Source organism: Rattus norvegicus, chromosome X (assembly GCF_021556685.1).
Source record: "Rattus norvegicus strain SHRSP/BbbUtx chromosome X, alternate assembly SHRSP_T2T, whole genome shotgun sequence".
Lineage (NCBI taxonomy): Eukaryota > Metazoa > Chordata > Mammalia > Rodentia > Muridae > Rattus > Rattus norvegicus.
Genome location: NC_141554.1, coordinates 42,527,693 through 42,554,675, shown reverse-complemented (window position 1 = coordinate 42,554,675; position 26,983 = coordinate 42,527,693). Strand labels below are relative to the sequence as shown.

The following is a 26,983-nucleotide window of genomic DNA, read 5'->3' as shown; positions in this document are numbered from 1 at the left end:
TACGATTATTATGATTCCTTAGTTATATATTTTATGAATAAATTATTTCTACACATTCTGCATGCCCACTTCATCATAATCTTTGACTTTTAATGTCCAAGGAAACAGTGTTTAAATATTTTAAAAGGAGTAATGGTGTTTTTATTAATTAAATATTTATAGGCATGCAAATTCTTTTTAAAGACACAGTCTGTATCCCCAGTTGGCCTAGAACTTGTAGTGATCCTGCCTTGGCTTCCCATGTACCAAATTTATAGGCACACCTGGCTATGCAAGCCAATTTCATGACATAGACTAGAAATGAGTTCTGCTGTGTTTCTGAACAATTAACACCAGCAGCCATCTCATGGGAAAAAAAACTCCATTGCCTTTGCTGTACTTGATAAATATTTAAATGCAGATATGTCAACTAAATAAATACAGAAAACATTTTCTGATTGCAATTAGCTTTTCCCTCCTAGGTACCACAGAGAGAAAACATGAAATTAAAAAGATACCTCCTGAAAGACCGGAAACACTTCCAAACAGAACAGAAGAGAAAGGTATGAGATCAATTCTTCATTGGCACATCTAGAACAGCGAGCAGTGAAGCTATCTGTCATGGCACTAGTCCTGATTACCCACACAATTTGCTTTTTCTTTGTAATATGGTGATTATGGGTTTGTTTTGATTGCTTCCAAACATCTCATTTTGAAGGAAATATGAGAAGGTTATGTGGCACTTTACAGGGACAGAGTTTTTCATGAAATCAAAACCAACCAGCCCAGTCATTGAACACATTAGGGCTTTTCCATGATGTGTCTACTATTGCCATCTTGCCTGTACCCCGAAGTTGGTGGTTTGTAAGTTTATCAAGGACCCTGCACATATCTGGTGCTTTCTATCTAATCCCTCTACTTTTCTCAGTTTCTTGTGGGGATGGGTTCATGCATCATTGATATAGGTGGTCTTGGCTTGCTGAAATTACCATTCATCCTTGGTCAGTTCTGGGCCCTTGAGTCTGGCTAATAACATTATAGACATATATTCCTGGCCAGGAATATTGGAGGGATAGGGATGGGGGGGTAGACATACTGGGAAAAGCAACTCTGTCTCATAGTTCTCAGAGAGAGTTTAGAAATTCCATTGGCAGAGAGGTCTCTTAAAACCCCACACAATCGGGTTAACAACAGTGCTTGATTCCCATCACTCTGAGGCTCTTTCCCCCGCGAAATCTGCATGCCATGAAGTGAAAGGGCTCCTTTTACTAGGTGTCCAAGTTTTGATTGATCACACATTTTTAAGGAAAGTACTATGTTATTATGAACAGGAAGCCAAGCAAATTCCATTTTTAAAAAGCAGTTATTTTGAAGTCACAAGAGAAATGCTAAATTAATGAATATAATTATCTGGAGGTGCTCCTTGGTGGCCTCATGAAATTTTATTGCAGAATTTAATATTTCACATCAGTCTACTGAAAGTTTTGCCAACATTGCAAGCTGTTAAAGATCTATACCTCTTTCTTTCTTGGTAAGCAGGTAAAATTTGAGTCATTAGAACCTCATTGTGAAGGCCAAGCCTGTGTTAGAGATCAGTGAGAAAATTGCTATTCAGTGTATGCTCTGTCAACATCTCTTTCCTAAAAGCATGTGCTATGAAATAACTAAACACCTACCCTCTGTCCTCATGGAGGACTCTAATATTATCCGTACCCTAGCTAGGCTCTGGGTTTAAGATACTTCATGCCCTGCCCATGCTGACTAACTTATAGATGGGTTTGCGAGCAGCCATTCTCCTTGGCTGACCAAGTAGCCACATAGCCCTAACTCTTCCTCTCAGAGTCCTTATCCTATGCCACAGTGAATCAGGAAGGCAGAAGTCCTAGTGTTAGAAGCCTAGTTAGATAGACCCTTCAGGGAACCAGTGTCTGAGTCTTAGCATCCCTGTGATGTCACCAAAATCTATATCATGCCACCATGCAAGTTACTGTTTTTGTTGCACAACAAGGGAGTTAACTCCTTAACATTTTAGCTTAGCCCCTCCACATTTCAGCTTGGTCCCTCCTTTTCTGGCCATAGTGTGCCAGAAGCTGAGTTCTTATAATTCCTGGTTTGGGTATATGTTCCTTTAGAAATACAGTGAAGACAAGCCCAGTGATACTTGCATAGTACCCTAGGAGGCACAGAAAGTTGTTGACACTTATTCTGAGTGCCCAAACAACATGCATGGTCTCATGCCTGTGCTGGCCAATGAAAGGTGTTCTGAGGATAAATACAGGAGTTTTACCTGTGCATCAGTGAGACACAAACGGAAATTCAGTCTTTATTAGTGAGAATATGGGTTAATGTTTTTTTCTACCATACGCAAGGCAAGACTAGTTTGAGAATGGGAAAATTGAAGCTGTCATTGAATGCCTCCCAATTTGACTACCAGATCTGGATTCAAGCTCTTCCTAATAGCTCCTTGACTCCAGAAACCAACTCCACAATCTGAGAAGTCCTACTTTGTCTTTCAAGTTTAAAAGCTGTATAGATATCTCTGAACAAGCTATTTCCTGAGCAGTTTTCTCTCTTATTGACTGATGCACTTCTCAGAGGTTAATCTGAGATGCACCAGGGCAACTCTTTCCCTACACCCAGTAGAAGATCATATAGGCCACATGGTAAAACCTATCAACTATCTATGGAATATCAGTTGTATGCCAATACTGCACAGGATCTTAAAGAGATGTTTTATCCAGGCCTTGAAGGTTAGGTAGGAGCTTGAATCCAGAGCTTGCTTGGAGCTCTGTGGCAGAAGGACCAGCACTAGCAAAAGCACAGGAAAAAGAGGACATCGAGTTCTGACTCCAATTTGGCTATGAATAAGTAGTGAATGGTACTCTTCACTATCAGCTTAGCTCTCAGAAAGGATATCAATGTGTGTGTGTGTGTGTGTGTGTGTGTGTGTGTGTGTGTGTGTGTGTACGCGCACGTGCATGTATTTTAAAGCAGGAAATAAGCAATGTATATGTAAACTTTGTCACTGACATAAGGTCTGTCTATTTTCTTCATGCTCACTTCCTCAAAAAATGACTTAAAGAAAGACCAGAGAGAGAGCCAAAACTGGATTTACAGAAGCCTTCTGTTCCTGCCATCCCACCTAAAAAGCCTCGTCCACCTAAGACCAATTCTCTGAACAGACCCGGTGTGTTGCCCCCAAGAAGACCCGAGCGACCAGTGGGCCCACTGACACACACCAGGTACTGCCATCTTCTCACTAAGGCGGGTAGGCATGGGATGATCATGGGAATCAAGCTTTGTCTAAAGATTCCAGCCACTTTTTTTTTCCAGTGAGGAAGTGGTTGCAAGGTGTTATAGAGTAAGCACAGTGTGGGTTTCAGGGGCACATGAGACAAGAACTGGGCCCATGTCATGTAGACCCTGCTCAAACCCAGAGCATTTTCCTGAGATTTGTCAGAATAAGGCCAGCTGCCTTGCAAAGTGGAGGTGCAGGTGGTGTACTCTCCTTCATCTCCTAGATGACTTTGCACATCTTCGCATACCTCGCTTATTATGGCTATGTTTCCTAACTCTAGCCATTCTGTGGTCCCTTGAGCTATGCCCTAGGCTCCATCTACTTTTCATAGCATGGTGTGGAGGACAAGAGCTGCATGACAGATTTTCCTGAGGCATGTGACTCTGAATTCTAAGACCTTCAAAGACATGCCTGACAACATGGTAATTTCTTCATGGCCAAGTTCTTCACTGGTTGTCTCAAACATGTGTTGGTAATCTAAAGTCAGAGTTGGTATTGTGTATTATAGAATTATATAGACAAGAAACTTTTGAATTCTCTCTACTAGTTCTTACTTAGAACTTTCTGCCATTCCGTACTTGCATAATACATGTTAGTGTGCTACATGAGAGCAAGTAGTCTGGAGATCTTCATCTGTCTCTGTAAACACCCTGAAGTCTATTCTTATAAGCTGTTTGCATAGTAAGCATTGGGTACAGCTTGTAAGGTCCTGTGTTGAAAGCAGACAGTCCTTTAGGCTTGAATCTTAGCGCACGCCTTTGCAAAGTGTTGTCTTTCTAACCTCCCTTTCACCATCTAAATTGAAAGTGACACTGAAATTCACCTTGATGTAATATTTAAATATGTAGCACATGCTTATAAAGTAACAGTCTTCTCCTTGTTAACTATTAAACTGTGTATACTACAGTAAGACAATAGTGTTTACTTAAATTTTTAAAACTGTGATGGAATTCACATGGCATACAATTTATCATCTTAACCATTTTTAAATTCATGGTTCGAATTGGGTATGCTCCCATCATTGTTGCAGTCATTTCCAGAAGTTTCCCCCTCTGGTATAAGTGCACATCTATACCCACTAAACAGTGTCTCGCCATTGCTGCCTTCCTGTAGTCTTAGATGTGATTATTTTGCTTCCTGTCTCTATGATTTTGACCTCTCGGTACCTCATATAAGTAGACTCAAAGTGCATGGCTGTTTTACTTTGTACCATGTACTTCCTCAGTGTTCATCTGTGTTGTCACACAGCCCACTTACTTACCATAATAAGAGTAACGAGTATCAGGGTTGGGGATTTAGCTCAGCAGTAGAGCGCTTGCCTAGCAAGCGCAAGGCCCTGGGTTCGGTCCCCAGCTCCGAAAAAAAGAAAAAAGAAAAAAAGAAAAAAAGAAAGAGTAACGAGTATCCTCCCAACACTGACCAAGTAAAGAGACACTTCATGGCTTAGATGGCTGAGAGGTAGAGATAACATGTCTGTCTATGGGAGGTAGTCTGCCCGGCTGAGCAGAGAACTATGTGCATTTGTAGAGCACGTGAGTTAGCATTCTGAAGGTGTTGTACTAAGGTTCAATTGAACTACTGCTTCTGTGAAATGGCCCTTGTGAGAATGAATTAGATTATGACCTCTAATCTCCAGTCAGGTCCCTATGAGTCATACCCTCATCTGATGGACAGTAAAGAGCTCTTTGTGTGTGATGAGACCACCTGAAGGTCCCAATAACTTGAGCAACAATCACATCAGTGCCATACTCAACTCTGAAGCTAACATATCAGAATGAAAAGGTTAGGCAAACAGAGTGCTGCTGTAGAGAATATGAGCTATCCAAACAAAAAGATGTCGAGCAAGAAAGATCACCTATCACGTTGTAACTTGCCAAAGGACAGCCAAGGCCATACGCTGCCAAATCCTGTTGGTCTTCAGGGGCTACACACATTTCAATATAGTCAATACTGTGTTCTAACACAGTCCTGCAGCTTTTTATGATGATCTAATCAAACAAGCAGTGGTGTTCTCACGGTATCCTTGTCTTTGAGAGTTACCCTCGACGCTGTGATTATGGGATAGGTGCAGCTTTGCAAGCTAGAGGAAGCTTGTCACCCTCGATGAACTAGCAGGCCCAAGAGGTCACATTTATCTCCTGCCTCTGTCTAGCACTTCTCAGCCTCCAGTTCTCAAATCTACTTTGTGAGGTAGGAGGGCAGGCTACCAAGGAGGGTGTACAAAGGCTTTCTATATATATAAACTATTGGGAAGCATAAATTCTTAACATTATCCTGCCACCTAAGTAGGCTATAAAAAGGTGGAGATACCGTAACCCCTACTCACCCTGTGACTGCCGAGCACCCAAGATTGTAGGACTCCATCCTGCGGTTCTGACCCAGCAGACCTGAAATAGACTTGGACATTTTCTTTTTTTTTTTTTGGTTCTTTTTTTTTCGGAGCTGGGGACCGAACCCAGGGCCTTGCGCTTCCTAGGTAAGCGCTCTACCACTGAGCTAAATCCCCAGCCCAGACTTGGACATTTTCATTTGGGGCTTTTTTGTTGTTGTTGTTTTGGTTTGGTTTTGTTTTAGAGGCGGGGCCTCATGTAGCCCATGCTGTCCTTAAAAATGCTGTGAATGCAAGGATTTGAACTTCTAATCCTCCTGCCTCCACATTCCTAGTGCTGGGATCACAAGCATGTGACATCATACCTGGCTTATGTGTTGTTGGGAATTGAACCCAAGGTTTTGTGTAGATTAGTCAAGTACGCTACCAACTAAACCATATCCCCAATACTAGAATTTGCATTTCTAAATAGTTTCTAGGTGCTAACACTGCTGCTGCTAGTGAAGTCTACACCCGAGAACCACTGTTTTAGGATCTCCCAAGTTGATGTTGGTTTTTGTCCATCCTCCTCTGACTACCTCTAATGTACCTACTGATACAGCCTGATGTCTGATCCATGTCTCCTTCTAGAAGTATTCTCTTATCTTTCACTATTGCTCTCTTCTTGAAATGCCTGACTCCTCATGTTTAGCATGGTGCTGGGACTGATACTATGCCACTTGGGATGTACCCACGCACGGACTCCTTTACTGGATTTAAAGCAGATCAAGAGCGTGTTTCATCACTACCACATGCCTTACAGTGTGAAGCATATGGTAGCGGCTCCTTTAACAAACACTTGTTGAATGCCATAGTTCTTTAAGTGGGGGTGCTTATTCCATTTGCCTCTTCTGTGTTCCATCTCAGCCTCTACTCAAGCTCTTTAGCATGTGTTCCTTATATACAAAGTAGTTTAGTATGCCATGAATTTTAAGAAGCAAAATCATCATCATCACCATCACCATCATCACCATCATCATCATCATCATCATCATCATCATCATCATCATCATCAAAGAAAATTTCATTGCCCCTTAGTACCTAATGCATGTTATACTTCTTGCTAAGTATTTACATTTGAAAAGTATAGCATTTATTAGTCTGTCAAGTTGTTTTATTCTGCCAAATTGTTTGTGGTAGAAGTGTGCCAACAATATTCAAGCAGTTCTGGGCCAGTGTCCCTCTACAAAAAGGGCAGTAAGCTGCAGGAAACAAATCTTTACCAAGATTTACCTGACCAGATGGCCGGCAGGCTAATAGATAATTAAGCAAAAGAACATACAGTCCTCCTTGGCCGGTCTTACTGGTTAAGGAAGCATTGTGGTTTCAGCTGCTGGTTCCTGTCTAGGTTTTCCCAAGAACCAGCAAGCTGCAGCCATGTGGTACTTCCGGAAGAGGCTTCTGTCTTTTAACAGGAGTAAGTATTTCCGAGGAAAGGGACCTCCATGGAGGAAAAGCACATCATGGGCCCACTGTGTGCTGGGCACTATTCTGGATCTTAAAGAGAATAGGGCTCCAGTATTCCTGTTCAGTTCTCAAGAATTCTATTCAGAGACACCAGAAGGGCACCTCAAAGAAGTGTCTAGTCTGAGCAAATTGAAGATCACTGTCAGGATAGGACAGCGATTGCTGTCATCCTCAGGTCTCTACATCCCTTAGCACTGGTAAGAATTGTTTTCTAATTTCTAGAAAGTATATATTTAATTTTAATATGAAAAACTACTTAAAAAACCATTAACAGGGTTAACTTTAAAATGGTAGGTGCCAAGCACAGTGATGGCTCACATGTCATCATCCTTGCACTTGGGAAATGGAGGTGAGAATATTACAAGTTTCAGTCTAGTTGGGACTATGTAGTGAGACTATAAATTAAGGTGGGGGAGAGGAGGAATGCCAAGGAAACAAAAGAAAGTTGAATGATGATAAGAAATTTTCCCTACACTAAAAGTGTCGCCTCAGGTGTCCTCTGGGATCCTTAGAGATCCTTCAGTTGTTATTTCATGATACGTTAAGCTGGCTTTGCCCACCGTATGTGACCTAACATATAACCAAGGTGCTTGTAATCCAATAAACATATTCTGTCTACCCTGTCATGACACTTGAACATAAGTAGATCTTAGTTAACTTCCACTACCACCTACATCTTGTGTGTGTGTGTGTGTGTGTGTGTGTGTATGTGTGTGTGTGCTTATACACATTTATGTGGGGTTATAGATTTAATAGTTTGTTACCAACTTAATAATAATAAAAACAGATTCAGAAACCTCTGCTTGAAGAAAGTCTCAGACTCTGCAAAAGGGCCCAAAAAGAAAAACAAAACAACAACAACAAAAAATCTAAGGACTTGATGAAGAGAAACAGGAAATTGACTTTAGTAGAAGACAGAAAACAGCAACTTGAGGAGCCGAGCAGGCATTTGCCCTTCAAGGAAGGGGGAGGTAGAAGCAAGCTGGCTAGAGGCTAGACAAAAACAGGTTTGTCAGTCCTTACCAACTCAGTTAGTCTAAGTTCTAATCAGTTTTCTTTTTCCAGTAAAGAATGAGGAAGCTAAAGGAGGACTTTTGCTCTGAGTTGAGAGGGAACGATTGAGTTACCTGCTGCCTGCTGCAAGCTCATGGGCACTGGCTGGAGGAAACAGGTAGTTCCCTGAAGCATAAGGGATAGACACAGGGTTGCAGATGCAAGGGAGGGGAGCACAGCTACAAGGTGTTAGGGGCAAGGCAAGCAAACAAGGGAGAAGTGGGGAAAGTAAAAGGGAGAACAGGAGTTTGTGGCCAGAGGAGAGACTAATGCTGTCTGCCTTAGAGATGAGACTGTTATGGAGAGGAATCTCTCCACAGGCTACAGTGTTTTAAGGTGGTGGTAGTGGATGGCTGAAGGTGAATGAATGATGGTTGTAAGCACTAAAGGGACTGGGGAAAGGAGAAGCAATGTTGGGGAGGAATCACCCAGGTGGCCATCATAGAGAGGGAATTAAAAAGATGACAAGAGAAGAGGGAGAAGGCTGGGGTTCTTTAAGCTAATATCCTCCCAGATGGCTCTCACTGGGTTGGGGAGGTTGTGTTGTTGATGACAGGCTGAAATAAAGATTTAGCATTTTGTTAGCAGACACTGTGGACTCCAGAAGATGATGGGACTTTTGAAAGATGGCCTTGATGCTGCAATGATAGGACTGCCGACATAACCTTCAGGCACTGTCTGGTGTCTGGAAGTGCTCAGTTGACAGCCTTTACTCTGGCTTGTGACTGAGAGTGTGAGGTCAATGCAGGCCTTTATGTGAATTGGTGGTAGACATAGGGAAGTTGAATATTAAGGCTCAGCTCTCTCAGAGGATGCAGACCATTGGCTTGGGATGAGAAGGAGAAGTGATCCTAGGAGCTGAGGATGGGGTTATGAGCAGGAAGTCTGATAACCTCCCAAACCAGTGCTACTCTGTTGCCGTGACCAAATACCTGACCAAAGCAGAATAATACAAGAAGAACTTCTCTGGGCTCATGGCTTAACAGGATTATTCCATGATCATTTAGAACTATGTGCTTAGGCAGAACATTGTGTGAACAGGAGTGTTGGAGCAGAAAGCTGTTCACTGCTGGTGCCCAGAAAGCAGAAAGACAGGGATGGGGGTGAGAATCTGAAATAACCTGCAAGCACACCTCTAGTGACTGTTTCCCCCAGGTAGACTCCATCTTCCCCCTAGGCTGCCCAAAAGAGCAATGTCAGGTGGGAACTAAGTGTTCAATCCATGAGCCTGTGGGACACATGTCATACCCAAACCATAACACTATGCAGTCTTCCTGCGGAGGACTAGACGCTCCGCTGAGAGGATTGTAGAACAGGATAAGACAATGTAGTAGAGTTACATTTTCCCCACTTGTAGTGATTTCCACAGCCCTAGATCTTAGAGAAACATGGACAATGAGTGATTGGTGGGCTTTGGGACATTTTAGGTGGAGGCAAAGATTAAGTAAGCATTTATGTACCAAACATAAACTAAGTGCTTAGAGAAGGGTAGTTATGCCTCTTGAGACCAACTTACCAGCATAGAAGTTAATGGTTTTGCCAGAATGAGTAATGCATCGTGGTTGCTTATGCAGCTGGGCTACAACTTAGCAGGAAGTAAGCTTCTGGGTTCTGGTTGGCATGAGATGTGTATAGTCTCTGTGTCTACCAAAGGAAAGCATTAAGAAGACCCCCTTTTTCCTGCTAAGACTGAATCCCCAGTGAACTAGACTGTTGGGGGGAGGGCAGCAATGGGGGGAGGGTGGGGAGGGGAACACCCATAAGGAAGGGGAGGGGGGAGGGGGATGTTTGCCCGGAAACCGGGAAAGGGAATAACACTCGAAATGTATATAAGAAATACTCAAGTTAATAAAAAAAAGTAAAAAAAAAGACCCCCTTTTGATATAAGTGAAGCAGTAGGTGTAAGTGACCCTATTGATTTAGAAGGAAGAAAAACACTAGCGAAAGAGTACATGTAGATGTTCAGTGTGCTCACCGGTAAAAGGTGCACCAAGCTGCCTAGGCCATCATTTTGAATTTACATTACTGAAGTGCTTTCTTTTGAAAATGTGCAGTGATGCCTTAAGTGATTCTTTTAATGCTTTCTTTCTTTTCTGTAAGTTGGATGAAGGCATGCCCTTTAAAAATATTTTTCAATTATGTGTATGAATGTGCGTTTGGGTCAGAGTATGCTGGCTAGTTTTATGTCAATGTGACACAACTAGAGTCATTTTAGTGTAGGAACCTATGTTGAGAAAATGTTCCCACCAGAAAACCTGTAGTGTGTTTTATTGTTCGATGATAGAGATAGGAGAACGCAGCTTACCGTGCACAGTGCTCACCCTGGACAGTTAGTCCAGAGTGGTATAAGAAAGGTGGATAAACAAGCCATGGGGAGCAAGCCATTAAACAGCACTCCTATGACCTCTGCTTTTGTTCTTGCTGCCAGTTTCCTCTTCCAAGTTCCCTGATTGAAGGACTAAAAGCTGTAAGATGAAGTAAACCCTTTCCTTTGCAAATTTCTAAGGTGAGATGTAGAAAAGGGTTGTTTTGTTTTGTTTTGTTTTGTTTGCATATGGGTGTTTTGCCTGCATGTTTGTCTATACACTATGTACATGCAGTGCCCGCAAGAAGCCAGAAGAGGGGGCATTGGATTCCCTGGGACTGAAGTTAGAGAAGGTTGGCATTTGCCATTCGGGTGCTGGGACTAGAGCTCAGGTTCTCTAGTGCTCTTAAATTCTGAGTCATCTCTCTACCTTTGTGTAGAGAGTTTAAGCACTATGTGTCAGACCCTAACTTCTGGCATGGAAACTTTCGCGCTATCACCAAATCTCTTTGAATTCTCCCCCATCCTGTGAATGAATTCAGTGGAAGAGATTTTTCAATATAGTAGAAAGGAGGTCATGTTCTGGATCCCCTGAGGAAGTAGAATCATGGACACCCTCAGACAGTAGATCAGAAGACCACCAGAGGTTGTAAACACATAGTTATTCCCTAGAAAGAGTGTCAGTGTCAGGATGGGGAGTCTGGGAATGGATGGAGGGCAGCAAATGTATGATTCAGAGGAATACCAGCAGGTTCAAGGGAAACCTCTCATACTGTAGGTATGCCTACATTGGTGCTGACTGAATGTCATTGGTATATGCACTCTCTCCTTTTCTTTTCACCCACATATAACTGAAATTTATTTGCTGTAGCAAAACCCAGAAGTAGTGACAGGGTTTTGCCCCAACTGAGTCACACTGATTTTCCTGCCACTGGGTGGTCCAAATAAGGCAGTGAGACACTAGGAAATATCAACACCTCACAGTGCCATTTGGTTGCTAGCCTGCTTTTCCCACAGCGATTTTCTTTCTAATGCATTGCCTCTAAGTGGCACCCTACAAACTCTTCTCACAGTTGCACAATGATGAGTTCTCTCTCGCGCTGACACTGGCAAGGATCCGGGCTCAGCTTCCTTCAAGCCCCTTGCTTGCCTTTGAAACACCAAAATGGGGACTTACATATGAACTCTACCGTTTTGCCCTTCTGGGGTTGGTGGGCTTGTTATGGCCTCTCTGGGATCTGGAGGGAGGCCTACTTCCAGGTGACCTGACAGAGCCTGCACAAAGAGTCGAGATTAGGAGAGAGATTGCATGAGAAATGCCCTATCACCTTCTGACATGCCTTCACCTTGTATAAATAACAGAGCTTGTCTGTGCTCATCTCGGTGAGGACATGCATTGCAAGGAGAGCTGTAATGAAATCGCTCTGGGGTTCGGTGTCCCTGGCATTACTTGGGCATTCCCATACTTGAGTAGAAGGACTGTTTCAATGCCAGAGTCTGTGGTGCCTAGGATATGTTTTGTCTATAAGATGAGTATGTGGAAACTCTAAGATCTCAGCAGGGCATTTAGATGCCTGTTTCTGGGAAAGGAGAGGAAGCTATTCCTTTGATGAACAAAAGAAACCTGTTTTGTCCTTTCTTCATGGAATGGCCCCTCTCCAGGGCTTGCTATATTGTGAGACAGGCTGGTACTGCAGGATGTACTCCACATTTGCTGTCTTTATACATGTTGTAAGTCACCTTTTATTTGCTAATTGAGAGAAAGAAAACTCCCCTAAAAAGAAAAGATGCGATTTTGGAGGCTCCTTTGCATTATTGCCACTCACGCATGATAGGAAAAGACAGAGCTGGACATCAGGGATCTTCCCTCTGATTTCTGCTCTGCTATCACTCAGCTTCCTGGCCCTGTACACATCCCTTCTACCCTGTAATCACACAGGACCTACAAGCAGAACAAGCAAGCCTGTGACAAAGTGGGAAATTGAGCTGGGTGTCGGCTGCCCAACATTCACAGTCAGAGCTGAGGTCTGAGATATTAAGCAGAGAGCCAGGAGACAAGGGGAAATGAGTTCACTCGCTGTCCTAGTTTGCTTTCTGTTGCTATGACATAACACTGAACAAGGTCAACTTGAGCAGGAACGAGTTTATTTGGCTTAAAGGTTATAGTACATCATGAAGGGGAGCCAAGGCAGGAACCCAGAGGCAGGAATTACAGCAGCGATCAAGAAGAACACTGCTTACTGGCTTGCCTCCCAGTGCTCCCTCACCTTCCTTTCTTTCAGTAACCAGGACCACCTGCCTATAGGTGGTGCTGCCTATGGGTGAGCTGGCCCCTCCCCCATTCAATCATTAATCATGGAAATGCCTCCACAGATTTACCTTCAAGCCATTCTGATGAAGACAGTCCCACAGTTGGTATCCCCTCTTCCCAGATATGTCTAGGTTTGTATCAAGTGGAGATAAACTAACCAGCTTTAAATCTTGGGGGCATCACTGGACCGAGATGTTGTTGGGATAAGCAAGGAGTGTGTACATGTTTTACACTAGAAAGGGACAGTGAATAAGATGTCCCAGTTGGAAGAAAGAAAGAAGACAGGGTAACTCAAGCAGCTTCTCTGTGTTTGATGGGTGTAGCCATCTATATGAAGTCCCAGCTCCCAGGTGGAATGAGAGGTGGTGACAATTAGAAGACTCATCCTGGGTGCCTTAGTAGTTGCCTGCACTTGGGAAACAGGACTTTTCAATTTTCTTTCCTATTTTTCCTTGACTCTCCCCACTACCTCATAATAGTTTTAGGTATCTAAAGCTGAAAGATGTGCATGGTGGCAGTATATCGTTTTGAGGCTAGGGGAATGCTAATGAAATCACCATACACACTTAGAATCTTGTTCTGTAGGAACTGCTTTCTTGCTTCATCCCCACATAGCTCTGGAAGCTTGGTGTCTGCTTGATAGCTTTCTGTCATAATGCTGGTAGTGCTGTTATAGATTTGTTAGTGTGCTCCCTTTGGCTTTCTTTGCACTTCAGTGCTGTTTCCGTCCCACATGTCTTGGCTTAACTGTCCCAGCTTGGGCTAAATTAGGCCATGCTACTGGCTGAGTTCATGTTCTCAAGGGTTGCACGCTGTTGTGCGTCTTCCACATCTTCCTCTACGCAGGAGCCTTATGTTACGTCCCAGGTCCAAGGAGGATGAATAGGTCACACTGAGTACATTTTTTATTGTTGGCCCTTCTTAACTTGAGAAACAATAACTATTTATCCAGCTGGGAGTGAACTAGGGTAACACAGACAGCCTGATATGATTGATGGCCTGCTGTCCTCTAGGCCAGATTCTCTGCTTGGAAGACAGAGAAGCTGAGTAATAAAACTGCTTCAGTGGCTCCAAGAGGATCAGAATTTCAAGGTCATCCTTGACTATATAGAAAGTTCTAAGCTCACTTGGGATCCATGAGATCCTGTGCTAAAATAAATGCATGAATAAATAAGTCAACTTAAAGAAGTACTCTTGGTCTCTGCAATTAGACTTAGTGGATTCAAATCTAGATCCCGTCACTTTAGTACTTTGGTGACTTTAAATTGGCAAGTGACTTAGCTTCACTTAGCCTCAGTTTCTTTGGCTATATAATGAAATGCAAGATATCACACGGGCAGTTCCTCAAGAATCACACTGTTCCAGAAGAATGGGAAGATGAGATGTGTTGTAGGGCTCCATGACCATAGAAGCAGGACTGGACAGAGGGAAAGTTAAGTTGTGATAATGGTTCAACAAGTATCTGTGTAATCTACAAGGAGCTCTATAGCTAAAATAGCCCAGTTGAGCTACCCCATGTTGGCTCTCTGTAGCCAAGACTATCAAGGGAAGGACTGAAACCTGGAAACTGCCCATGACAGTACTCTTAGTAGTATGGGTGACCACCCTACCACTGCAAGGGGCCCTCAGTGTAAGGAATAGGCTTCCTGGCAGGGTTTGGGGGTGGAATGCTCCATGCATGAAGGATCCTGCCTAAGTACCTAGTAGGTAATTGTCATTATGCAAACAGTAGCTGCTGCTGTATTTTCATGGGGTCTTAGGATCTATTTTTCCCTGCTCAGACCCTTGTCTGTTCAGGAAAGCAAGAGGACCTCTATGATATCCAGTTACCTGTCATGCAAGGGTCAAATGAAAACTTCCAGGAAAAATATATAAGAAGAGAATCATTTTTTTCTTGATCATTTTTGTTGGATATTTTATGTATTTACATTTCAAATGTTATCGCCTTTCTCACTTTCCCCTCTGGAACTCCCCCCCCCCGCACTTCTATGAGGGTATTTCCCCTTCTACCCACTCCCTCCCTCCCACCCCCCACCCCACCCCCACCCTGGCATTCCCCTATACTGAGGAAACGAGCCTTCCCATGACCAAGGGTTTTTCCTCCCATTGGTGCCCAACAAGGCCATCCTCTGCTACATATGTAGCTGGAGCCATGGGTCCCTCCATGTTTACTCTTTGGTTGGTGGTTTAGTCCCTGGGAGCTCTGGGGGGGTCTGGTTGGTTGATATTGTTGTTCTTATGGGGTTGCAAACCCCTTCAGCTCCTTCAGTCCTTTCTCTAGCTCCTCCATTGGGATCCCCATGCTCAGTCTAATGGTTAGCTTCAAGCATCCTCATTTGTATCAGTAGTGGTCTGACAGAGCCTCTCAGAAGACATCCATATCAGGTTCCTGTCAGCAAGCACCTCTTGGCAGCCCCTATAGTGTCTGGGTTTGGTGTCAGCAGATGGGATGGATCCCCAGGTGGGGCAGTCTCTGGCCTTGCCTTCAGTCTCTGCTCCACTCTTTGTTCCCATATTTCCTTTAGACAGGAGCCCTTCTAGGTTAAGAATTTGGAGATGAGTCAGGTGGTCCCATACCCAACCAGGGGCATTGCTTCACCTCTGGGTATGGTGAGAATAGAATCATTTTTATTTCAAATTTAAATTTCTTTTTTCGCTCCATATTTTCTTTTCATTTTGATTAGTCCTTTGAGAATGTCATACATTTTTGAGATGTTTTGATTATATTTATTCACTTCCCTCCTCAGCTCTTCTCAGACCCATGTCCCTTCTCTAGCAACTGCACTTTGTGCCCTGTGGTTTTTAACCCCTTAAGTCCAGTTTTTGATGCTCATATACTCCTGGATGAGTGACCTCCTGCTGGAGTGTAGCCAATGTACCAGAGGCCACACTCTTTTTTTTTTTTTTTTGACTTTTTTTTTCTCTTTTTTCCCCATCTTTATTAACTTGGGTATTTCTTATTTACATTTCGATTGTTATTCTATTTCCCGGTTTCCGGGCCAATCTCCCTAACCCCTACCCCTCCCCTTCTCTATGGGTGTTCCCCTCCCCATCCTCCCCCCATTACCGCCCTCCCCGCAACAATCACGTTCACTGGGGGTTCAGTCTTAGCAGGACCAAGGGCTTCCCCTTCCACTGGTGATCTTACTAGGATATTCATTGCTACCTATGAGGTCAGAGTCCAGGGTCAGTCCATGTATACTCAGAGGCCACACTCTTAAAGAAAGCTGATTCATCCTCTCCTAGAAGCTATTAAGTGCCAACAACTGCTCAGCTAGGGGTGGGGCTTCATGCCCAATTAACCCTCCTTGCTAGAATATGGTTTGGCTTCAGTCTAACACATATTATCACAACAGCTGTGAGTTCACATATGTACCTACCCTGCTATGCCAGCAAAACACTGTTACCTTTTAGTCATACACCACCTCTGGATCTTACAACCTTTCTGTACCCTCTTCCACAATGAACCCTTAAAAGGAAGAAGCATGAGCCCCACTTGGGTAGCCTTGTTCTGGTGTCTTTGGGTAGATGGTGCTACAGATAGCCAACCTTCTCCTGTGTTCTACTTTCATTTAATTGATGTAGGAATAGAAACTTAACAGAATTAAAAAAAAACTCTGGCAGGAGCCAATAAATGATGAAAGGGTAAGCTCTCTTTTTCTTATTTAGAGTTCAATAACACCCTTTTGGGGGAAAAATGGTATCCTTGTATTGAACAGACTGTGATAGAATGGAGACCATAGAACTTCATCCTCATTGGGTGTCAGCCACTCTAGACATGTGGTTCAGTACATTTCTGAAATTCTTCTATTTTTTCAGAACTGAAATTCATTAGCATTGTTGTAAAGAGGCTATAAATATAGTGAAAGGCATTTACAAATAGACATTGTAAAATGCTTACACACCCACAGTCTGAGCACTGTCAAAACACCAGCTGCAGCTTCCCTACTCGGAAGGATCAGAACTTTTTTTAAACTACACCTACTGTGTTTTCAAAATAGGCTTGCTTCTGGCCTTAGATAGAAGAGCATTTCAACTAAAACCTGTGTCTAGCTCTTGGCATGAGGGATCAGAAAGCTCAATTGGATGGAAGAACCATTATCCCTGCCTCCTTATTCAAGTGTGGTCTTTGTTCTAGACTCTGAGAAGAGTCACTTGGGAATGGTTAGTTTCTATTTCTTCAGGCTGGTTCCTCATGTTTCAATCTATAGAGCCTGCAGATGATGAATCTCAGAAACATCATACTATCTATTCCCTGAGGCAGAAGTCCTCCCTGTCCAGAGTTCACTACATGTCATACCAAAAGCCATTTGAAAAGAAGCCACCCTGACAACTAGAATATAATATTATTTTTTCTTTTTATCAAACCATTAGAATGGAGGTCCTGAACCTGGGGATAAAGCCTTTAGTAGCTATATACAACTTGCAATGGTTTCATTTGTGATATACTCTAAATTTCTAGTGGTTGTGAACCCCAAATGACCTTTACAGCAAAACTTCCCCATTGTTGACCTCTGTGGTAGAATGTTCCATTATTTAGGCTTAATGCTGTATAATTTTCTCAGGCTACTGTAACAAAATACCATAGGCTGAGTAGGATAAACAACAGACAATATAATAGTATCTTATTATAGTTGTAGAAATATTATACTAGGAGGAAGACGTGATAGGATTTTCTTCTCCATGGCCTAGAGAACTGGCTTAGTGGTTTAAGACTACTGACTTCCCCTCCAAAGGACCCAAATCCCAGCACTCATGTCAGAGAGCTAACAACTGCCTATCACTCTAGCTCCACAGGATTTTACATCATCTTCTCATGTCTATGGGCATACACGCATATCTAGAAGCTACTCCCACAATAATACACATATACACATAAATACAAATAAATATTTAAAAATTCTCTTTTGAATAATAAGTAGGTATCTAGGTTTATATGTAAGTATCAAATATTTTGGCAAGAGCAGGAATAGAGGTATGGTCTGCAAGAACCAAGAGAAAACAAAAGATGCTAAAGGGTGAGTCCATTTTATTCCAAGTAGAGTAGGAAGAGACATCATTCCAAACCTTGATGGAGACATGGAGATTTGAAGGCAAAGGAAAGGATGAAAGTCTGAGAATTTGAGGGCAACTCAAAGGATCATCTTCCACCTGACTCCTGCTGTAATGTCGACCATTTCTCTAATGTTTACATTGGGGACCCAAAGGGAGACTTGGAAGGAGTTGGAGAAAGTAGAAGGAAGGGGAAATCACGTCCATGCAATACTCACATATGGACTTCTTAGTTAAAAAAAAACATCAAAAACAACTCCATTTTGAATAGATTTTACTGCCTGTAGCTTAATAATTTTTCACAATTATAATGAAAATAGGAAAAGTAAAAGAATTATTGATGGTCCCTTGGAGGGTAATCCTGCCCAGACTAGCTCGGCAGTCATGCTGATGAAGAGTCGAGTTCAGGAGCGATTAAGTAACCTAGCCAAGATCATATGGGCAATTAGAAGTGAGTTCAGATGAAGTACTCCTGGCTTGGACCTGTAAGGATTCATAATTTCATACATCTTGACTAATTCCCAGGAGAGATGGCTACCTGTGTTCAAGAAATGTATTAGAGTCTGTTGGGAAAAGACCATGCTGTGCCTCCTTTGACTATGACAGTAGTTGGTGGTATTATGTAAGTCTTTAATCACTACTGGTAAAGAAAACCTTATACTTCTTTTTTATTTATTTATTTATTTTATTTTACTTGTGTCCATGTTTTGCCCACATATATGGATATCCACTGAGTGTATACCTGGTGCTGGTGAAGGTCAGAAGAGGTAACATTGGATCCCCTGGAATGGGAGTCATGGATGGTTGTGAGCCAGTATATGGGTCCTGGGAACCAAATCCTGGTCCTTTACAACAGCAATAAGTCCTCTTAAATGCTAAGCCATTTCTCCAGTCCTATAATAAGTGCAAAAGTAAATGAAAGAAAAAGGAACTGGAGAGATGGCTCAGCATTTACTTGTGTGTACCTGCTGTTCTTCCAGACGGCCTGAGTTCAGTTCCCAGCACCCATGTCAGGTGGTGCACAACTGCCTGTATTTTCACCTCCAGGGGATCCAATTACCAGTATCCTTGGGCTCCTGTACATACATAACATAAACTAACACAGACAGACACACACACATGAATAAAAAGTAAAATGAAAGAATTGAAATGTAAATAAGAAATACCCGATTTAATAAAGATGGAGAAAAAAAGAAAAAAAAGTAAAATGAATCTTGAACATAATTGGAAGGAAAAATCCCTTATAAACTTTTTCTGAAGATAAATACTATTCACATTTTTAACCAGTGCTGGCTGGTTATATATATACATGTATGTATGTGTGTGTGTATGTATATGTATATGTATGTATGTATATATATATATATATATATATATATATATATATATCCCCCCCCCGGAGCTGGGGACCGAACCCAGGGCCTTGCGCTTGCTAGGCAAACGCTCTACCACTGAGCTAAATGCCCAACCCTGCTATTCACATTTAAAAAAAAAATAAATCCTTGCCCATATTTTTTCTGTGTATGATTTAGCTTGTTTTTGTCAATCTTACACAGGTGCCATTTTCTAGAGGTCATAAAGCTTTATACCTTGGGGTAAATGCATCTATTGTACAGATGTATAAGATATTCCCATTTCAGAAAATTTGGCCATTGCTCCTGCATTCCATGGGTGTTTTTTAGGTACGTCACTTAGGTGATGAAAATCACTCATCAGCACCCCCCAGGAATAACTACCGTAAATATTCTTCTAGTCTTAAGAAAAAGAATTCATCTTCCTAACACATAAGGGAGGCATGTGGGCGTATGCATATTGCTGTGGATGTCACTGTTAACTTGCCTTTGTTCTCTAACATTGTAATAGAAGCATTCATTCTTGTCAGAATAAACCTGTTTATAAGTGCCATTTAAATGTCTCACAAAAGCCCATTGAATGTCATGGTTTATTCAAATGTTTCCCTACATCTAAAACATCAAAACATCCCATTGGTGTTTTTTTTTTTTTTTATTTTTCTTCACTGTAAACAATACAACAATGCGTGTAACCCATTTATTGCAGACTGTTTCTATGGCTCGGAACTGGCTTTCATGCACATGAATACTTAAAATCTATACCTTAATCTTAAATCTTCATTTGAGTTTTAACTTAAAACAGTTCATTTTATCCTGTGCTATTCCTAAGAGGGTCTGAGTATTTTTCAAAATTTCATGGTGTAACAGGTGAACTAAGCTGGGAAGACAGAGAGAAAACTCTGTAGAATCTCACTTCCATGTGAAATTGGAAAGTGTCACATTCTTAGGACTAGAAGGGTAAAATGGCTGTGTGGCCAAATGAGACATTGGTCAAAAGGGAGGAAGCATAGTTAGATAACAGCAATAAGTCTTGGTGATTTGCTGCACAATATGGAAATTATAATCAATGATGTGTTATATTTTTCAAAACAGCTAGAAGAAAGGATGGTTAAGGGTTTTTACCACAAAGAGATAAATATTTGAGGCAATAGATATGCTGACTAACCTGATTCGATCAGCCTGTGAGGGATACATATATTGAAACATCACATTGTACCTTATAAATATAAACAATAACCGTTTGCCTACAAAAATGTTTAGTTCCATTTTTATTAAGTTTTTCTTCATATATTTTTATATTTCCCACCTCTCTAACTTAAAGTTTTTTTAATGAAGTTTATTGGGTAGGGAAAGAGGGTATAGGAAGAGTTGGGGAAGAGGAAAAAATGTGACAAAATATGTCATGGGAAATTAAAAATATTTAAATCATAAAGAATATACCTACAACCATATCTTAATTGTTGCTGGGTTTGAATAGTAATAATGTGATAATAATTGTTATACCTTTCTGCAAAAAGTAATTTTAAAAATAAAAGGCTAAAAGACTACTGTGATTTATCGCACATTCAGTAAAGTCTCTGTTTGCAAGCAAGAGGACCTGAGTTCAGATCCCCAGAACCCATATAAAACCTGAACAGTGGTGTATGTATCTTTAACTCCAGTTCTAGGGAGACAGAAACTGGGGAATCCCTGGAACTCATTGGCTAGTCAGTTTAGTTGAATTGATGAGCTCCAGGTTCAGTGTGAGGTGCTAGGCATGGTGGCACATGCTAGCATTCAGGAGGCAGAGCCAAGCAGATCTCTGTGAGTTACAGGCCATTCAGAGCTACATAGTGAGACCCCCATCTCCAAACAAATACATAAATGACTACATGGTTAAGTAAGTAAATAAAAAATGGGAATTGGTCAAGGAAGATACCCAATATCATCAACCTCGATGGGCACATGTATACACATGCATGCATAACACACACACACATACCCAGTCAAATGCATATATACATGCTCCCCACAACTATATAAAATAGACTAAAAGGCAAAAAGCTATATTCAAAAGAAAACCTTATATAAAAGAGTAAAATGTTTGAGTTATCTAATAACAGGGAAATAAGATATCCTGAGCACAAATAGGCAATGGAGTCATCTCCAGTCCCTTAAGATAGCCTCTCATTTGATGAGCTTCTAGTGTTAACTCAAAAGAAGTAGGCAGCAGCTCCACGATTGACATTAATCAAGAAACATATGTTTTAAAACAGCCATGTTTTGAGGTACATGTGATTAATGCAGAAGCAAACTTCCTCCTCATCAACAGCTCCTCTCGTATACTCCTCAGCTACCCACGAGAATGTCAAACCATCTTGCCTTTTGATAGCTTTCAGAAGCCTCCCTTTCAGATACCAAAAGCCAAGTATGTTCAATTTCTTCAAATACACTGACATAATATTAGTATATAACTTACTTAGTGCCCCCCTGTACTTGGAATTGCCTGTATTAGTTACTTATAATAATGCTTCAGTATACACAACTTGCTATGGTGTTATATTTACATTCCATCCATTGCCCTCTCCTGGTACCCTACTCTCACAGTTCCTCATCCCATTCCCCTTCCCCCTTGCCTCTGAGAGGGTGTTCATCCTCTCCTCCCCTCTTCCTTTCTCCCTCCCCAGGCCTCCCCCTTCCCTATGGCCTCAAATCTCTACAGAATTAGGTGCATCTTCATCCACTGAGGCCAGACCAGGCAGTCCTCTGCTGCATATGTGCTGGGGACCTCAGACCAGCCCATGTATGTTCTTTGATTGATGGCTCAGTCTCTAGGAACTCCCTGGAGTCCAGGTTAGTTGAGACTGCTCATCTTCCTCTGAGGTTGCCCTTCCCTTTAGCTCCTTCAATCCTTCCCCTAATTCCTCCGTAGGGGTCCCTGACTTCAGTCCAGTGGTTGGGTAGAAGTATCTGCATCTGTCTCAGTCAGCCGCTGGTAGGGCCTCTCAGAGGACAGCCATGCTAGGCTCCTGTCTGTAAGCACACCAGAACATCAGTAACAGTGTCAGGCCTTGGTGCCCACCCACCCCACCCCCACACACATAGTCTGAGATGGATTTCAAATTGGGCCAGATGCTTGACAGCCTTTTTCTCAGGCTCTATTCCGTTTTTTTCTGTATTTCTTTTAGACAGGAACAATTCTGGGTCAGAAATTTTGACTGTGGGGTTGTAACCCTGTCCCTCCACTGAGGGCCTTGTTCTCTCTCTCTCTCTCTCTCTCTCTCTCTCTCTCTCTCTCTCTCTCTCTCTCTCTCTCTCTCTCTCTCGTGTGTGTGTGTGTGTGTGTGTGTGTGTGTGTGTGTGTGTGTGTGTGTGTGTGTGTGTGTGTAGGTCAAAGGACATATTTAGGGAGTTAGTCTTTCTACATGTATTGGTTTCCAGGGATTGAATTCAAGTAACTAGTATATCATTACAAGTCTACTGGAGGTAGACTCTTCAGTTCCTTCTCACTGTTGGACATTTTGGCTAAGTTCACCCCCCCATTGAATCCTGGGAGTCTCTGGGATTTTCTAAAGGGTCCCCCTACCTCCACCCCCAGCAGCTGCATATTTCTGTTCATTCTCCTGGCCCTCTGGACTTCTCTCCTACCCCCTCCCCTACCACCTCCCATACCTGATTTTGTTCCCCTTTTCCCCTCCCCCTCCTCTCTCCCACCCAGATCCCTCCCTCCCTCTACCTCTCATGATTATTTTGTTTCCCCCTTTATGTGGCATCGAGGCATCCTCACTTGGACCTTCCCTCTTGCGAAACTTCTTTTTTTATTGTATATTTTATGTATTTACATTCCAAATGTTATCCCCTTTTCCAGTTTCCCCCATCACCCTTCTCCTGCTTCTGTAAGGATGCTCCCACTCCCACCCACCCACTCCCATCTCAATACCCTGACATTCCCCTACACTATGGAAAAGAGCCTTCCCATGACCAAGAGTTTTTCCCCCCATTGATGTCTGACAAGACCATCCTCTGCTACATATGTGGCTAGAGCCATGAGTCCCCCCATGTGTACTCTTTGGTTGGTGGTTTAGTCCCTGGGAGCTCTGGTTGGTTGGTATTGTTGTTCTTCCTATGGGGTTGCAAACCCTTCAGCTCCTTCAATCCTTTCTCTAACTCCTCCATTGGGGACCCTGTTCTCAGTTCAATGGTTTGCTGGGAGTTTCTGCCTCTGTATTTATCATGCTCTGACAGAGACAGTCAGGAGACAGCTATATCAGGCTCCTGTCAGCATGTACTTCTGGCATTAGCAATATTATCTGGGTTTGGTGGCTGTTTGTATATGGGCTGGATTCCTGGATAGGGCAGTCCCTGGATGGCCTTTCCTTTAGTCTCTGCTCCAAACTTTGTCTTCCTATTTTCTCCTATGAATATTTTTGTTCCCCCTTCTAAGAAGAACTGAAGCATCTGCACTTTGGTTGTCCTTCTTCTTGAATTTCATGTGGTCTGTGGATGGTATCTTGGGTAATTCTAGCTTTTGGGCTAATATTCGTTTATCCGTGAGTACATACCACATGTGTTCTTTTGTGACTGGGCTTCTTATATTGTATTCTTTAAGGAATGCTGATAAGAAAGGTCCAACAGGTAACTCTTCCCTAAGTATTTTCACTTCTCTTTATTTTCAATGTATTTTAACTATGCCTGCACACAAACATGCCTGTGCACATACATATGAGTGTGTAGATGCTGACTATGGCTAGAAGAGGGTGTCAGATTTCCTGGTGTTTATGTTACAGGTGGTTATGAGCCACCCAGCACGGGTGTTGAGAACTAAACTCAGGTCCTCTGAAAAAAACAGTGCAATCTTGTAACCGTTTCTCCAGGCCCCTTGTTTCTTTTTAAAAATACAACTCTATTTCTTGCCTTATCATCCATTGAACTCAAGGCTTCCCATGTACTACACAAGAACTCAGCTTACCTAGTATGTAGATCTATATATCTCCAGCACACATTTTTATATTGAAAAATAGTTAATTGTATATATTTATGGGTATAGTGTGACATTTACAGTGTGTGTATACATATACATAGTATATGTATAGTATACATATACAGTGTGTGTTGATCCTGTAAGGATAATTGACATATCTGCCACCTCAGATATGTACTATTTGTTTATGTTGGAGATATCCAAAACCCTGTTAGCTGCTTTGAAACATTCAATCAGTTACTGTCAACCACCAATTAGTTTCTAGTCATACTATAAAGCATCAGAAGTCCTGTGGCCCTTGATTTACTATTTTTCTAGTTCTCATTTCTCTGTACCGTCCCTTGGACTTTGCTTATCACTGTTCACTTTTCCTTCCTTCCTTCTTTCCTTCTTTCCTATCTTCCTTCTTTCCTTCCTTGCCTCCTTCCTTCTTTCCTTCCTTCCCTCCTTCCTTCCTTCTTTCCTTCCCTCCTTCCTTCCCTCCTTCCTTCCTTCCTCACTTCCCTCCTTCCTTCTTTCCTTCCCTCCTTCCTTCCTTCTTTCCTTCCTTCTTTCTTTCCTTCCTTCTTTCCTTCCTTCCCTCCTTCCTTCTTTCTTTCCTTCCTTCTTTCCTTCCTTCCCTCCTTCCTTCCTTCTTTCCTTCCTTCCCTCCTTCCTTCTTTCCTTCCTTCCCTCCTTCCTTCCCTCCTCACTTCCCTCCCTCCTTCCTCCCTTCCCTCCTTCCTTCTCTCCTTCCTTCCCTCCTTCCTTCCTTCCTTCCTTCCTTCTTTCCTTACTTGCCTCCTTCCTTCCCTCCTTCCTTCTTTCCTTCCTTCCTCACTTCCCTCCTTCCTTCTTCCCTTCCCTCCTTCCTTCTTTCCTTCTTTCCTTCCTTCCTTGCCTCCTTTTTTCCTTCCTTCCATCCTTCCTTCTTTCCTTCCTCACTTCCCTCCTTCCTTCCTTTCCTCCTTCCTTCCTTTTTTCCTTCCCTCCTTCCTTCCTTCCCCCCTTCCTTTTTTCCTTCCTTCCTCACTTCCCTCCTTCCTTCCTCCCTTCCCTCCTTCCTTCTTTCCTTCTTTCCTTCCTTCCCTCCTTCCTTCTTTCCTTCCCTCCTTCCTTCCTTCCCTCCTTCCTTTTTTCCTTCCTTCCTCCCTTCCTTCCTTCTTTCCTTCCTTCCTTCTTTCCTTCCCTCCTTCCTTCTTTCCTTCCTTCCTTCTTTCCTTCCCTCCTTCCTTCTTTCCCTCCTTCCTTCCTTCCCTCCTTCCTTCCTTCTTTCCCTCCTTCCTTCCTTCCCTCCTTCCTTCCTTCCCTCCTTCCTTCCTTCTTTCCTTCCTTCCTTCCTTCCTTCTTTCCTTCCCCCCTTTCTTCTTTCCTTCCCTCCTTCCTTCTTTCCTTCCCTTCTTCCCTCCTTCTTTCTTTCCTTCCTTCCTCCTTCCTTCTTTCTTTCCTTCCTTCCCTCCTTCCTTCTTTTTAAAAATCAGCATTAAGTTTTGTTCTTTAAAAAAATATTCATGTGTAGGTGTATGGAGGACAAAAGATAACTTTATGGAGTTAGTCTTTCTTTCTACCTTTATGTGGTTTCCAGGGATTGAACTCAGGTAACTAGGATATCATTACAAGTGTCGTTTACCCATCTTCTCAGCCCCCCCCCCTTTTTTTTTCTTGAGGCAGCGGTCTCTCACTATTATAACCTAGACTGTACTAGATTTTGAATTTTTTATTTTATTATTTTACTTATTCACTTTACATCCCATTCACTGCCTCCCTCCCAGTCAACCTCTTATACTAAAATGTTTTATTCCTCATGCTTCCATTATGCATCTTGGGCTGGTTTCAGACTTGTAATGCTCCTGCCTCCACCTCCAAGATAACGAAATGGTAGGTATGTAGTACCATTGCCAGTTAATTCTTTTCTGTTAGATACTAGCAACTCTAACTAGTGTAAGGTGACACATCATAGCAGTTGTGGGTATTACCCTGACTATAAGTGATGTTAAACACGTTTCTATGTACCTACTGGCCATGTGTATATCCTTTTGAGAAATGCCTAACTGAACATTGTGTTTTTGTGGCTGTGCTGCAAAGTTCACAGTTAGTTGAATCTGTGTGCAGAGAACTGGTAGAAAGTTGACTATATTTTCAAGAGTGGATGCTGAGGTCCTGATAAATCCCCTCCATCACACCACACCTTGGTATCTGTCTGAGGCAGTGGCCTTGAGGGCCCTAAGCTTTGGTTGTCAGGTGATATAGAAAGGGAGTCTGAGATAAAACGTGACTTGGGGATGGCAGAGACTTAGGATGTTGGGCAAGGTAAATAAAGGCCCACCCATCTGTGAAGATATATCCCCTTCTAAGCTCTACAGTCAATCCTGCTCTTCCTTGGCTTCTGGTTTAACCTAGCTCTCAGTGTCCCAGCAAGTCCCTTAATGTACATTCTAGAGTAGACTTTATGACATGTAGCTTTTATGACACGTTACCCCTAGTGAAGGTACAGCAGAAGAGGGAAACTTATCCCAGTAGTTCTCAGCTGTCTGCCCTCTGGTGAGGAGTATGTGAGAGTTGGATCCAATGCTTCCTTTCAGAAAGAGAGTTGGACTTCCTTCCATGGTTCCATCCCCACAGACGTGCTGGTATGCGAAATGTTGGGGGAGATTCTCACAGGGTTTCACTCCTAGAATAAGAGTTACTGGCAATTGAGGGTTGCTAGGAGAAAGAAAATTTGTCTTCTCCAGGGATAAGTTAGCCAATCCCAAGAGTATAGCCTTAAACATATAGAAGCAATACTAAATTATTGCAGCAGCTTATATTTATAAATTCTACACATTCACACACACACACACACACACACACACACACACT

The 26,983-nt window shown here is 42.4% G+C and overlaps 1 protein-coding gene across 26 annotated transcripts in view; it reads left to right on the top strand.

The window, feature by feature from the left end:
- Sh3kbp1 (SH3 domain-containing kinase-binding protein 1) overlaps positions 1 to 26,983 on the top strand; it is a 344,981-nt gene that overhangs the window by 285,304 nt on the left and 32,694 nt on the right. For all 26 annotated transcript variants that reach the window (XM_087600881.1, XM_087600876.1, XM_087600870.1 and 23 more), the window contains 2 exons: positions 462 to 542; positions 3,062 to 3,221. In XM_087600881.1, coding sequence (XP_087457007.1) covers positions 462 to 542; positions 3,062 to 3,221 — 241 coding nt within the window. The remainder of the gene's footprint in view (positions 1 to 461; positions 543 to 3,061; positions 3,222 to 26,983) is intronic.